Source organism: Crotalus tigris, unplaced genomic scaffold (genome assembly GCF_016545835.1).
Source record: "Crotalus tigris isolate CLP2741 ecotype Arizona unplaced genomic scaffold, ASM1654583v1 scf7180000023700.154260, whole genome shotgun sequence".
Classification (NCBI taxonomy): Eukaryota; Metazoa; Chordata; class Lepidosauria; order Squamata; family Viperidae; genus Crotalus; species Crotalus tigris.
Genome location: NW_024100127.1, coordinates 140,930 through 154,260, shown reverse-complemented (window position 1 = coordinate 154,260; position 13,331 = coordinate 140,930). Strand labels below are relative to the sequence as shown.

Here is a 13,331-nt window from a genome sequence, read left to right as displayed (position 1 = left end):
AGTGTCTTCTCAGGACCAACTCCCCATCTCCCCCTTTTGTTCCCAGACGAAAGAAGGGCATACGGTGGTGCAGAACAACCATGATCTGCATGCAGTAGCTATCATTCCTAGGTCATCTCAAAGAACCCTCAAGAAAAGGTACAACTTCTCTGACCTGAGTTTGATTCCTGCTCACTTTGGGGACATATCCACGACAGCTTCTTGGCCACAAGATGGAAGGGCAAAATCCTACGATGCAATTCCCAAAATAGAAGCAAAGCCCAGATTGTCTATTTGTTCCTGTTGAGATCCTAAGGAAGCTGCAAGAAAAGACTACATGGACATTGTGGATGTCCAACCTTGGCAACTTGAAGACCCTGGACTTCAACTCCCAGAATTCCCCAGCCAGCATGCCACAGTGGGACACCCCATTGTGGAAGAGCACAACTCCTGATATTGTTGATGCTGATAGATTTCCCTCCCAAATCAACTAGATCAACCATTTAATCAGAATTATTTCTGAGGGAAAAAGATTTACAGGAGGTCCTTGACTTACCACTGCAACCGAGTCAGAATTATGACCATAAGTCATTAGAGTCATAGGTTGAGGCACTAAGTGGCCAGACGGGATTTTTTGGCAGTTTTTGCAGTGGTCATGAAGTGAACGCGGCAGTCATTAAGCGGATGCTGCAGCTATTAAGCGAACAACATGGTCGTTAAGGGAATCCATTAGGCCCAATGGGTATTTCTTGTTGGAAGCTAGAAGCAAATGCCCAAAACCAGCAATAAAGGTCAAAAAACGTGGGACAAGGCAAACAGCTGTAAAGGCGAGCCAGCACCCAAAATGCAATCATGGAACCTTTAAACTTTAACTTTGAAATTCTTACTTTGAAATTTGGTCTTAATGAGAGGTTGTCCTAACTTTAAATGGTCACTAAGCAACTGGTCATAAGTCGAGGAGAACCCATACTACTCCCATGTAGCTTGTCGAAGCAGCCTTTGTTTTCTCCTGCTTTTTCCACCAAGGGAGAACTTTGTAACCTCCCCAAGGGGAGCTGTAGAAATTCAAAAAATCTACCCATAAGTCAGATAAAGAATTCTGTCCAGCACTATATTGGGGCTAGTCTTGATAAAGCTAAGCGAGGTCAGGCACAGTTGGGTCTTGGATGGGCAACTGCAACTAGTCCTCAACTGACAACAGATCATGTAGTGACCGGTTGAAGTTACAACGGCATGGAAAAAATTGAGGTCGCAGCATCCCAGGGTCACCTGACCCCCTTTTGCGACCTTCCGACAAGCAACGTCAATGGGGAAGCTTGATTCATTTAATGACCGTGTGACTAACTAAACAACTGCAGTGGAAAGAAAGGTCGTAAAATGGGGCAAAGCTCACTTAACCATTGTCTCGCTTAGCAACAGAAATTTTGGACTCAGTTGTGGTCGTACGTTGAGGACTGCCTGTCTTTGAATATCCTAGAATTGCAAGGAAGACATTCCACCTCTTAGTAAACCTTTTGTGGACGACAACATTACGGAAGTCCTTCTGTTCCTCGCTCTGAGCAGAGAAAGCATTTCCTCTGGCTCTTGAAGAAAAAACGGCCCTGCAAGATTGGCCGCTTCGTTTCCTGCAGAGATGGGGAACGAGGGCCATATTTCGGACTCGTGGCCTTCAATTCCCAGAATTCCTGAGCTTAGGAAGTCCACAAGTCATAAAAGTGGCCCTCGTTCCCCACCCCTGGTTGTTCTGCCTCCTGGATGCGCTGCTCCTTCCTGTACGCCACCCCTTCCCTCTGATGTCTTCCTCCTTTTAGGACCTTTACCACCGGACGGTGACCGCCTGCAGCGCCATGCTCACCAGCTTGCTGTCGGAGGCTCCCAATTTGGATTCCCTGCAGGAGATCTTGATGGTGAGGCTTACTCGTGTTCTGGCTGGTTGCAGTGGTCGGCCAGAGGTTCAGACGGGACTTGGCAATGTGGTCCACCCGTAAGAGTCCTTCCCAAGGACCAGGGATAGGCAGACGTTGCCGTTGGTTGGCAAAGTATTGTCACAGCTGCGGAATGGAACAACTCGCCAGGGGACAACTCGACAACTCAGTGTAATTATTTAGAACAGTTAAAACGTTGTTTTAATTTTTGTCATTCGCATTTCATTTTGTCCCTCTTTTGGCATCCTTTCTTTAATGATGCTGTTCCACTATTTCTCCGATATTAGTGTAATCCTTCATTTAGTGGCTGTTCGAAGATACAACGGCACTGAACGGCTGGTCAGAAGGTCGCAAAAGGGGACCGTGAGACCCCGGGACCCTGCAACCGTCCTAAATATGAGTCAGTTGCCACGCATCCGAATTTTGATCCTGTGACCACGAGGATGCTGCAACGGTCCTAAGTGTGAAAAACAGCCACGACTCCCTTTTTCAGTGCCATTGTAACTTTGAACGCTAAATCCCAATAGCCCTTATCCTTATATGCCGCTTTACAGTGCTTCTACAGCCCTCTCTAAGCGGTTTATGGAGTCAGCATAATGTCCCCAACAATCTGGGTCCTCAGTTTACCGACCTCAGAAGGAAGGAAGGCTGAGTTGACCTTGAAACGGTCAGGACTGCGGGCAGAATTAGCCTGCAATACCGCATTCTAACCACTGCGCCAGCAGGGCTCTCAATGAACTGTTGTAAACTGAGGACTGGCTTTATTCCAAAAATCTTCAATTACTGGTCTAGTTTTGAGTCTAGAATAGACCTAAACTGCCAAATGTCTCAACTTCATTTGGCTCCTTCAATTTTCTCCCCAGTGCTGGCAAATTCTGTGGATCTTCAAACTGTTAATCACAAATTCTTTCTTTCTTTCTTTCTTTCTTTCTTTCTTTCTTTCTTTCTTTCTTTCTTTCTTCCTTCCTTCCTTCCTTCCTTCCTTCCTTATCTCTTTTTTTTTCCTGGCAGCACACAAATATCTGGATTGAATCTCCCAAGATTCACGAGAGAGAGAGGGCCATTAAAAGCACCCGGTACCTCCTGAAGTTTGTTTCTGAACAGACAGATTTCGACGTAAGTCACAGTTCTGGATGAGAAGTGAAACTTTTTCAGAGGAAAAATAAGTAAGAAAGTCCAGTTGTCTTCTGGAAAAAGTGCCTTTGGGATGTGACCAGGATGTTGTCAAGAGTCCTGCTCGAGCAGCAAATTGGAGGGGAATTAATCCACAGTCCCTTCCAGCTCTGTATTTCTCTGATTTTAACCTTTCCTTATTCTAAGGGCCTGGGGGTCTCCAGCGTGGCTCGCTTGGCAGATGGAGGGGGGGAACGTAGTTCCTGCCAGGCTCTGGGCTGGCCTCACCCCCTAGTGACTTCAGACTCTCATGATGAAGCAGCACATCCCACCTTCGTCGCCACTGTTCAGATTCGGATCTTGAAAGCATTAAGCGAGAGGAGTGTTGAAACAGCAACAAGTTTATTTAACTCTGAACAGAAGCAACTGAAATAGCTGCTGCGCAACTATTTATATGGTCAGCCTCCAGGCAGCAGCCAATAGGCTTAAAGTAACAGTTTCCCGCCCAAAACCTAATTACCAGCCTGGAGACAGCCAGTCTGGCTTAAGTAACAGCAGCCGTTACATTAGACATTCAGCAAGTTATTCAAAGCAGTTGTGACCAATACATTACACTAATCTTCTATGATTCTATGAGTCTAAGGTTCTATGATTATAAGGTTCCATGATTATAAGATTGTATAATTATATAATTCTATGATCCTGAGATTCTAAGATTCTGATTCTATGATTCTAAGATTCTATGATTATAAGTTTCTATCATTCTATGATTCTGTGATACTATGATTCGAAGATTCTATAATTCTAAGATTCTGTGATTCTAAGATTCAATGATTATAAGTGTCAGAATCCAATTATATTTCATCTTTAAGCATCAAATATAGAAAACCCCAATTCTGCCTTCTCTGGATTCTGCCAGAAGAGGGAGAGAAGGGGGAGAACAAAGGGGCTTTATGCAACCACTTCTTCTTAATAAAGGATTCCTGTTGGAAGAATTATTCCAAGAGTTCTGTCTTCTTAAGATGCAAAGTGGGGTGGGTCCTTACAATAAGGTTCCATGATTCTAAGATTGTATAATTCTATGATTCTGTGATTCTAACATGGTACGATTCTATGATTCTAAATTTCTATCATTCTATGATTCTGTGATACTATGATTGTAAGATTCTATAATTCTAAGAATCTGTGATTCTAAGATTCTATAATTCTAAGATTCTGTGATTCGAAGATCCTGTGATTTGAAGATTCTATGATTATAAGGTTCCATGGTTCTAAGATTGTATACTTCTATGATTCTAAGATTCTGTGATTCGAAGATTCTGATTCTATATTAGGCTGAAAGCTTCATGAGCCCCCTTCTCTTCTTTCTCCTCCTTTCTCCTTCCTTTCATTAGACCACAGCTGACTTTTATCTGCTGGGGCAGCTGGTGGCGTTGCTGGGCCTGCACATTGGCGACAGTGTCAAAGAAATTGGCCAGACCTCTGCGGAGGCCGCCTACCACCTCCACTGCATCATCCTGAACAAAATGGGTGAGAAATTTTGACTCCCTCGCCAAGGGGCTGCCGTGCTCTAAGGAAACCGCAGATGCACGCTGCCCAGGAGAGCAGTGGGTGGCACAGCCTCTGGCTTGACCAAGACCCTGGGCACTGGGCTTGGCAGAGTTGCCTTGAATGTGCAATTGATATTGGCTTCTCTCGGGGTCCTTTTAAGGCTGAGTTCTCACGTTACGTGGGACAGTTAGGCTAAGCACCTCCGGTCACCCAGCGCGGGATTGTCAGTCTTGGCCCACTGTTTGTGTCTTAGCGTGTTTTGCAAAGCCACATTTTAGTAATTGGATGGCTGGATGTATTGTGGGAAGGGAGAAAATGGGTTAACAAAGTTACTGATTGGGTGGACAGTGTTAAGGGAAAAGCTAAAGGACGAGTGCTTAGCCTTAGAATAAATTCTACGTTAGTTTTATAGTTTCAAGACCATTTCATATGTCTTCTCATGTTTTAATTGGGAGCCCTCCACAATCAGTTGAAAGGCAGGCAGTTGTACAAATGCTTTAAAGAAAGTAAAGGCTCTGTTAAATTTGGTGAGTTAAAAGCTTAACCCAGTGATTGTGAACCTTGGCAACGATAAGACGTGTGGATTTCAGTTCCCAGAATGAAAACAATTCAAAGCCTAATGCTAAATTTGCACAACAGGCAAAATGTAGTCAGAGTTAAATCCAGTTAGATTCGTTCGTTCATTCATTCATTCATTCATTCATTCATTCATTCATGTAATTTGTTTCTTATGTAACCCTGTTTATTTTCTCTTTAAGGTCCAGCCTATTGTGTTAATCTAAAAAAGGGATAGAGGGAGGGAGGGAGGGGACAGAGGGAGGAAGGGCGACAGAGCAGGACAGGGGGAGGAGGAAGGGAGAGAGAGGGGGAGGAGGGAGGAGAGGGAGGGAGGGAGACGAGACGGGGGAGAGAGAGGGGGAGAGAGAGGAAGGGGAGGGAGAGAGAGGGGAGGGGAGGGAAGGGAGAGAGAGGGGGAGGGAGGGAGGGAGAGAGGAGAGGGGGAGAGAGGGAGGGAGAGAGAGGAAAGGGGAGGGAGGGTGGGAGAGAGAGTGGGAGGAGGGCGGGAGAGAGAGAAGAGGGGGGAGGGAGGAAGGGAGAGAGGGAGGGGGGAGAGAGGGAGGGAGAGAGAGGAAGGGGAGGGAGGGGAGGGAGAGAGAGGGGGAGGGAGGGAGGGAGAGAGAGGGAGAGAGGGGGGAGAGAGAGGGAGGGATAGAGAGAGAGGAAGGGGAGGGAGGGGAGAGAGGGGGAGGGAGAGAGAGGGAGGGAGAGGGGGAGAGAGAGAGGGAGGGGAGGGAGAGAAAGAAAGAGGGAGGGAGGACAGAGAGAGGGAGGGGAGGGAGGGAGAGAGAGGGAGAGGGGGGGAGAGAGAGAGGGAGGGAGAGAGAGGAAGGGGAGGGAGGGAAGGGAGAGGGGAGAGAGAGGGAGGGGAGGGAGAGAAAGAAAGAGGGAGGGAGGACAGAGAGAGGGAGGGGAGGGAGCGGGGGGAGAGAGAGAGAGAGAGAGAGAGAGAGCATGCCTGCTTTAGCATCACCAACCCTAATGCAAAGATGCACCAGACTGGGGTTCGAGAGTTCCCCTGCCCAGGTTCCTTTTCCTTTTAGCAAGAATTTTTGTCACCCTACACAGCAAGGCTGAGCTCGGACAGCCATTTTTTTCTTTGCAAATGTTTGTTTGGCAAGGTCCTCAGAACAGCAATATGTAACACACACACACACACACACAGGGCCTGAGGATGGTGCCAGGAAATGACAGTTGGGTGGGGTTCTTAGTGCTCTCTGAGCCTGGCAGTTTTCTTGCAGACCTTTCAAGACCCAACTAGGTAACATCTTCAGTACTTTTCTCTGTGTTTTGCCCTCTCAGTACTGATGGCCATCATCACTTGCTGTGAAGGTTCTGAGGTGTTGCTTGATAAAAAAATACAGGAAACCAGAAGTTCCCTTTAAGCTTTACATTTTTATTCAGCTGAACAAAGCCCCGAATGAGAAGAAATCCGTGTATTTATTCCTTCTGATTACATAAGCAATCCACCCGGCAGAGCTGACACACACATAAGATCAAGATTTCGCCCCGTAAGTCTGGCACACTGTAGCTAAGAAGGGAGAAAGCAGAAGTAGCTAAAAATGTTCCCTTTGGGGGGTTTCCCTAAAGACCTCGGACGTTCCCGGGTGGGTTAGGACGTGGGCTGTTTTCCTTGCTGCCCTTTCACGATCTGCCTCCATGACTCTGCAAGGGCCCAAAGTCAGCGGGGCTCTCGGCACATATTCACAATTGATACTTCCTATGCTGTCTCCTGATTTGGATCAACACACTGATGATGTTACCTAGTAGGGTCATGAAACGTGTGCAAGAAAACCACCAAGCTCAGAGAGCAACAGGAACCCCCCAGTTCAGCCCTGAGCTACACATTTTCTCTTCGGTTGGAACGACTAAACCAGCAGTTGGGAAAAGGATGTTCAGAGGTTCTGAAAGCCAAAATCTGACCTTGTGGTTTTTTTCCTCCTTACAAAGCTCAAGAGATGGCGATGAAGCCCAAGAATAAAAAGGGGCATAATGTGACATGGGCAAAGGAAGATCTCCAAAGTTCAAGCCCAGGGATCTTCTATAATGACATCTCCATAATGGCTAAGGTAGGTTTTAGTCCAGCCTTTTGCTTTCTTCTTCTTGACCTTCCTTTCTGTCCTCCTCCTTAGGACTTGGAGATGCTCCAAAAAGCCAGTGTAACAGTGGGGAGGGCATGATCCAAAGGCTGGAGTTTGGCTGTCCATCCCATACAATCCATGGGATGAATGTATAAGAATGGATTAGAATCAAGATCATGTGAAGAGTTAATACCACTTTGTAGTGCCTCAATAAGGCCACACTTGGAATACTGCATCCAGTTTTGGTCACCACGATGTAAAAAAGTTGTTGAGACCCTAGAAAGAGTGCAGAGAAGAGCAACAAAGATGATTAGAGGGCTGGAGGCTAAAACATAGGAAGAACGATTGCAGAAATTGGGTATGTCTAGTTTAATGAAGAGAAAGACGAGGGGTGACAGGATAGCAGTGTTCCAGTATCTCAGGGGCTGCCACAAAGTAGAGGGAGTCAAGCTATTCTCCAAAGCACCTGCAGGCAGGACAAGAAGCAATGGATGGAAACTAATCCAGGAGAGAAGCAACCTAGAAATAAGGAGAAATTTCCTGACAGTTAGAACAATTAATCAGTGGAACAACCTGCCTCCAGAAGTTGTGAATGCTGTAGCACTGGAAGTTTTCAAGAAGAGATTGGACAAGCATTTGTCTGAAATCATGTAGGGTTTCCTGCCTGAGCAAAGGGTTGAACTAGAAGACCTCTTAGGTCCCTTCCAACTCTGTTATTCTATTCTAATGACCGGAAGACGCAATTGCAGCTGCCATGTTGGCTTCTTTTTACCCACACCCTAATATCAGTGAACGTGATTGACAACATGGAATAAGCCCTGCCTCTCTGTACAATGTCCTTTCCCCAAATCTTGGTCAAAGTATCTGAAACCCACCCACCTCTTGTAGAGAAAATGGAGTCAAAAAACCTGATTCATCTCTGTGTGGTCTCCTTTTCTTCTCTCCAATAGGCCTTTGGTGAGCATCTCTCCCCCATAAACATCACAGACCTGATGCTGAAAATAATTGAGGCTCTCACACATGAGGAGAAGACCATTTGCCAGGCTGCGGGAGTACTACTCCTCTCCTTCCTGGAGGAATGTTGTATGGACATGGAGGAAGTAAGAAATGGAGGGTTTGGAGCAAAAGGGATATAGGAGATTTTGTAGAAAAGAAGGATGAGAATGGATGAGACCTTGTGCTCTGAGGCCCTCTTGGTGATGACAACACTTTGGCTGGTTTTAAGAAAGTTAGGGCTGGATGGGAGACCACCAGGTGATCTTAAGGCTATAAAGTTGGGTAAACCTTCCAGAAGAAGGTAAGGGCAAAACAAAATAGCCATATTGTTTTCATGAAAACTTTATTTAGAGAGCCAGCTGGATAGAGGGGTTTTTTTGGGCCCACAGTCACAATTCTGTGATGATATTTTGTCCCATTTATAGAGGGCCTCCGCGCATCTATTGTGGCCAGTGCAAATTCGGTTCAGTGTTGTCCATATCACACGGGGCTTGATAAACCAGATGTTTTTTTCCAAAATGTAAGGCAAACTTTGACACTGTGTGGGCCAATTTTTTTCCCCAATGGGTGGGAGTGATCAACTCCACTGCATCTCCAGTGGAGACCGACACCGGAGCTCATCCCTCTGATCTCTGTTTTGCCGTAGGTACCCAAGATCCTCAGGGAAATTTACCATCGTCTCCCCAACATCAGTGAACCGGCCACAAAACAAAACACCCTGAAGTCCGTGTGTCACCTGGCATCTAAATGGGTGAAAGAAGTGGTGGACTTTCTCCTGGAACGCTCCCCGGATTGCGATCAGTAAGAACCTTAAGGAGATGAGGACTCCTGTTTTCTTACGGTCTACGGAGATTGTCAATCATTCGTGATAGTGGAGAATATCTGTAGCTGGGGTGGAGGATGAGGGTGGAGGTTCGTCCTCTGAGCTTCTGCCTGGTTTCCGAATGTTTCATTACCAGGCTGGGTAACATCTTCAGCAGAGTTTGTGGGATGTTGGTTTTTGCTTGTAAGGGCTTCAGGTGTGGGTGTGTCGAGTGAGGGTTTGTGAGTCATCCGTGATGGGGAGGGGACCTCTTTGGCTTTGGGCAGGGGGTTGGACTAGAAGCCCTCCAAGGTGCCTTCCAGGCCTATGAGCCTAGGAATGAGAGAATAACAGAGTTGTTAGGGATCTTGGAGGTCTTCTAGCCCAACCCCCTGCTCAGACAGGAAACCTTACACCATTTCAGACAGGTGGTTGTCCAATCTCTTCTGAAAAACCTCCAGTGTTGGAGCATTCAGAACTTCTAGAGGCAGGTCGTTCCCCTGGTAAAATTGTTCTCAGTGTTAGGAAATTCCTCCTTAGTTCTGGGTTGCTTCTCTCCTTGATTAGTTTCCATCCATTTGTGCAAATGATTTGTGTTGGTGAACAAGCCCTCTTGATGTGGACCCCCCGTGGGACCGCTGCCCCATATGCTGTGGCTTTGGGGGGGGCATGTAGGAATGAAAGGGGGGGAAGCTGAGCTGGTTTTCACCTTCATTGTGGTTTGCAGTGGTGGTGACTATCTTTAGCTCAGGTGAAGGAAGCGGGTAAAGATTCGTTCTCCGATCTTGTGGGTTGGTTTCCAAATGTTTTGTTACCAGGCTACGTAACAACTTCAGCAGAGTTTAGGGGATGTTAGTGTTCCTCTGTTTATAAGGGCTTTGTGTTGTGATGGGGAGGGTCTTGTGATGGGTCTAGTGATGGATCTTGTGATGAGTCAGTTGTGGGTCATGGGTGAAGATCTTGTGAGGAGTCCTGTGATGGTCACGTGCTGGTTGGGGGGAGTTGTGGTGGGTTGGTTGAGGGTCGGTGTCATCGCCGGTTGGCTGTGCAGTCGATTTGAATGCTGCAAAGGTTGTAAGGATGAAAACTGGTCATACGTCCCTTTTTTCAATGCCGTTGTAACTTCAAACGGCCACTAAATGAACTGTTGTAAGTCCAGAACTACCTGCATAACTGTCCACAGAGATTCCCACTCATCCAGGTCCTCCTTATCCCAAAGGTGCTTTTTCACCAGGGAACTGGACTTTCTTCTTTTTCTGTTTTCTTTGAAGACGTTTCGCTTCTCATCCCAGAAGCTTCTTCGGCTCTGACTGAAGGGGAACGGAAGGGTTTCATTGATTCTTGACATCCAGGAGAGATTTTTGTCTTGTTGTGTAAGACTGAAGATGGTGACCCTGAAGACACAGATAAGCTTCCAGATAGCTTGAACGACTCACAGAAAGAATGCAAACGACCAGCTGCCTGCAAGAAAGAGAAGTCCTTTCATTGCCCACCATCCAGTCAGAGCTGAAGAAGCTTCTTGGCTGAGAAGCGAAACGTCTTCAAAGGAAAAAACAAAGAAGCAAAAAAGTCTCGTTGCCTCGTGAAAAAGCATCTTTGGGATAACGACCTGTATATTTCTTTTCTTGGATGAAAGCCGTTAGTTTGGCCATCACTGCAAGCTCCATCAGTTCTCTAATCCTTTCTTTCATTGGAGCTTTTTCACCTCTGGACTGACAGTCTCTTCTGAAAGGGGGAAAGAATCCAATTGATCTAAACCTATTTTTTTTCCACCTCTGCAGAAGTGCAGGAGAGATATGGAGGGCGCTGACAGAAGACCCATTTTTAAAGGGAAAATTACTAAGAGCCCTGCAGAAGAGGCTCCGGGGAAAGCGCTGTCGATGGCTGTAGACCCTGGGATACAAACACTCCGTTCCCAGGGTCCAATTATGTCGCTGGCGGGCCCATCAGGGCTGAATGCCACCCTGGAGGTGAATTCTTTGAAGAAACCAAAATAGCCTCCGGAACCGGCAAGAGAAAGGCGGAGAGCTTCGCGTTTGCCACCATTTCCAGCAGATCATCGGAGACAGGAGTCAGCAGTTTCAGGAAGCAAGCAACCTTTCCAGGTGAGACGATATTAGTTTTTGTTGCAAAGTGGACCATTGAGAAAATTGCCTGCCTTTAAAGCAAAGCTGGAAGCCTAAAGGGAGGAGGAGGGGGGGAGTTTTGCTTCTTCCTCACCCCCTGAAAAGCGGCGGTTTCAGCGTTTTAAGACTTTTGAAAACTTTTTGAACTCAAGCTGAATTGAAGGAATCCGCCTGTTTTATTATAGAGGGAAAGAAGACCTACTATTATTATAATTGGGAAAAGCCACCTTAACTGCTTTTTTTTAGTATTTTTTAGAACGTTCGTTTTGTATATTTACTGTTGAAACTTTCTCCTTTTTTTACTTTCTCCCTATGTAGGTGAGGAAAGAAACAGCGTCTTTCCTGTGGCTATGGGGTGGTTATTTTGTAATTTTTTCCTTTGTTCCTTTTTCTACACTAACTTTGTTGATTCAGCTGTGGAGTTTGGCTCAATGCCCAGACATTTTTCTCTCTCTGGGAGATTACTAAGAGAGACTGCTTTTCTTTTTTGCTGTGTCTGGTTCCCTTTTGGATTTGCTTTATTCTTTTCAAAATAAGGGAAACTGCAGAACAAGATTTGTAAGCTTTTTAACTGGACTATAAATTGGATACTGTTTTTTTTACCCTGCTCCTTTTTTTATTCTTTCTTTTTTGTCAACCTTGCTGTATGGATATAAACATACCTTTTATGTCCTTTTTATTATTATTTTGTTTAGAGACCTTGTATTCCTTTTTATATTTTTTTCCAGCATTTCCGACATCCCTCAAACTCTGCTGAAGATGTTTCCCAGTCTGCTAACGAAACATTTGGAAACCAACTCAAAAGCTCGGAGGACGAACCTCCACCCTCAGCCTCCACCTGAGCTACAGATATTCTCTACTATTACGAATGATTGAGACTCTCCATAGATTATAAGAAAACAGGAATCGTCATCTCCTTGGGGTTCTTACTGATCGCAATCCGGGGATACTCCAGCAGGTGGTCCACCACCTGGTTTACCCGTTTTGAGGCCAGGTGACACACGGACTTCTTTAGTGGCCGGTTCACTGATGTTGGGCAGTCGCTGACAAATTTCTGTGAGGATCGTGGGTAGCTACGGCAAAACAGAGATCAGAGGGATGAGATCCAGCGTCGGTCTCCAAACCCTGCATTTCTTACTTCCTCCATGTCCATCACACATTCCTCCAGGAAGGAGATGAGTAGTACTCCCGCAGCCTGTGAAATGGTCTTCTCCTCATGTGTGAGAGCCTCGATGTTGTCATCAGGTCTATGATATGCGTGGGGGAGAGATGCTCACCAAAGGCCTATCAGAGAGAAGAAAAGGAGACCACACAGAGATGAATCAGGGTTTTTGACTCCCTTCTCTCTACAAGGGGGGGCAGGTTCAGATACTTTGTCCCAGAGGCAGGGCTTATTCCATGTTGTCAATCACGTCCACTGATATTAGGGTGTGGTTAAAAAGAAGCCAACTTGGCAGCTGCAATTGCCTATTCCTAGCCATTAGAATAGAATAACTGAGTTGGAAGGGGCCTTGGAGGTCTTCTAGTCCAACCCTCTGACATGGCTTCCCCATCACAAGACCCATCAGAAGATCTACACCTGTGACCCACACCTGACCCCTCAGAAGACCCACTCGACACATCCACACCTGGAGCCCTTACAAGAAGAATACCAACAGCCACTATTTGCAAATAGTGGAGAGGTGGACCTTAGATAAGAAAGCGGGAATCACCTGAGCAGATGAAAATTTGGTAATTCAGATTAAAGATCAGAAATATGCTCATATTAAAAGAATTTATAATGAGTTAATAAAATTGGATTCGGAAACAGAGCTAGTAAAAGATTGTATGATTAAATGGGCTCAGAATATTCAGGAACCGATTTTATTGGATTTATGGGAGTTAATTTGGATTAAAAATGTTAAATTTACACAGGCTCAAAATTTGAGGGAAAACTTTTATAAAATGTTTTATAGATGGCATCTGGATCCTAAAAAGTTGTCTTGTATGTACCCGAACCTGCATCCTAAATGTGGGAGATGTGGTAGCTTGGATGCAACTTATTTTCATGTTTGGTGGACTTGTAAAAATATTAAAGCCTTTTGGATTATGATTTGGTGGAACATTCAAAAAGTTTTTAAGAGGAAGATTAACTTTACTCCCCAATAATTTCTTTTGGGTATTTTTGTGGATTTTGATGCTAAAGAAACTATTTTAATGT

At 45.6% G+C, this 13,331-nt stretch overlaps 1 protein-coding gene across 2 annotated transcripts; it reads left to right on the top strand.

Moving 5' to 3' along the window:
- Positions 1–1,568: 1,568 nt before the first annotated feature.
- Positions 1,569–11,886, top strand: LOC120297786 (maestro heat-like repeat family member 5). Of its 2 annotated transcripts, XR_005553885.1 has the most exons (8): positions 1,569–1,886; positions 2,916–3,020; positions 4,412–4,547; positions 7,077–7,195; positions 8,158–8,307; positions 8,850–9,004; positions 10,787–11,110; positions 11,860–11,886. XR_005553885.1 is itself a non-coding variant. In XM_039320802.1 (7 exons), exons 1-7 carry the CDS (start codon positions 1,827–1,829, stop codon positions 10,893–10,895), a joined length of 834 nt encoding a protein of 277 aa, XP_039176736.1. In that variant the 5' UTR covers positions 1,569–1,826; the 3' UTR covers positions 10,896–11,180. The 2 variants fall into 2 exon arrangements, 1 of the variants encoding a protein (XP_039176736.1); XM_039320802.1 differs by lacking the exon at positions 11,860–11,886 and having other exon boundaries at positions 10,787–11,180.
- The last annotated feature ends 1,445 nt before the right edge of the window (positions 11,887–13,331 follow it).

Coding starts and splice junctions, on each gene's coding strand:
- LOC120297786 (XM_039320802.1), top strand. CDS start 1,827: ATGCTCACCAGCTTGCTGTCGGAGGCTCCCAATTTGGATTCCCTGCAG. Junction 4,548..7,076: donor CATCATCCTGAACAAAATGG/GTGAGAAATTTT, acceptor CTCCTTACAAAG/CTCAAGAGATGGCGATGAAG. Junction 9,005..10,786: donor CGCTCCCCGGATTGCGATCA/GTAAGAACCTTA, acceptor CCACCTCTGCAG/AAGTGCAGGAGAGATATGGA.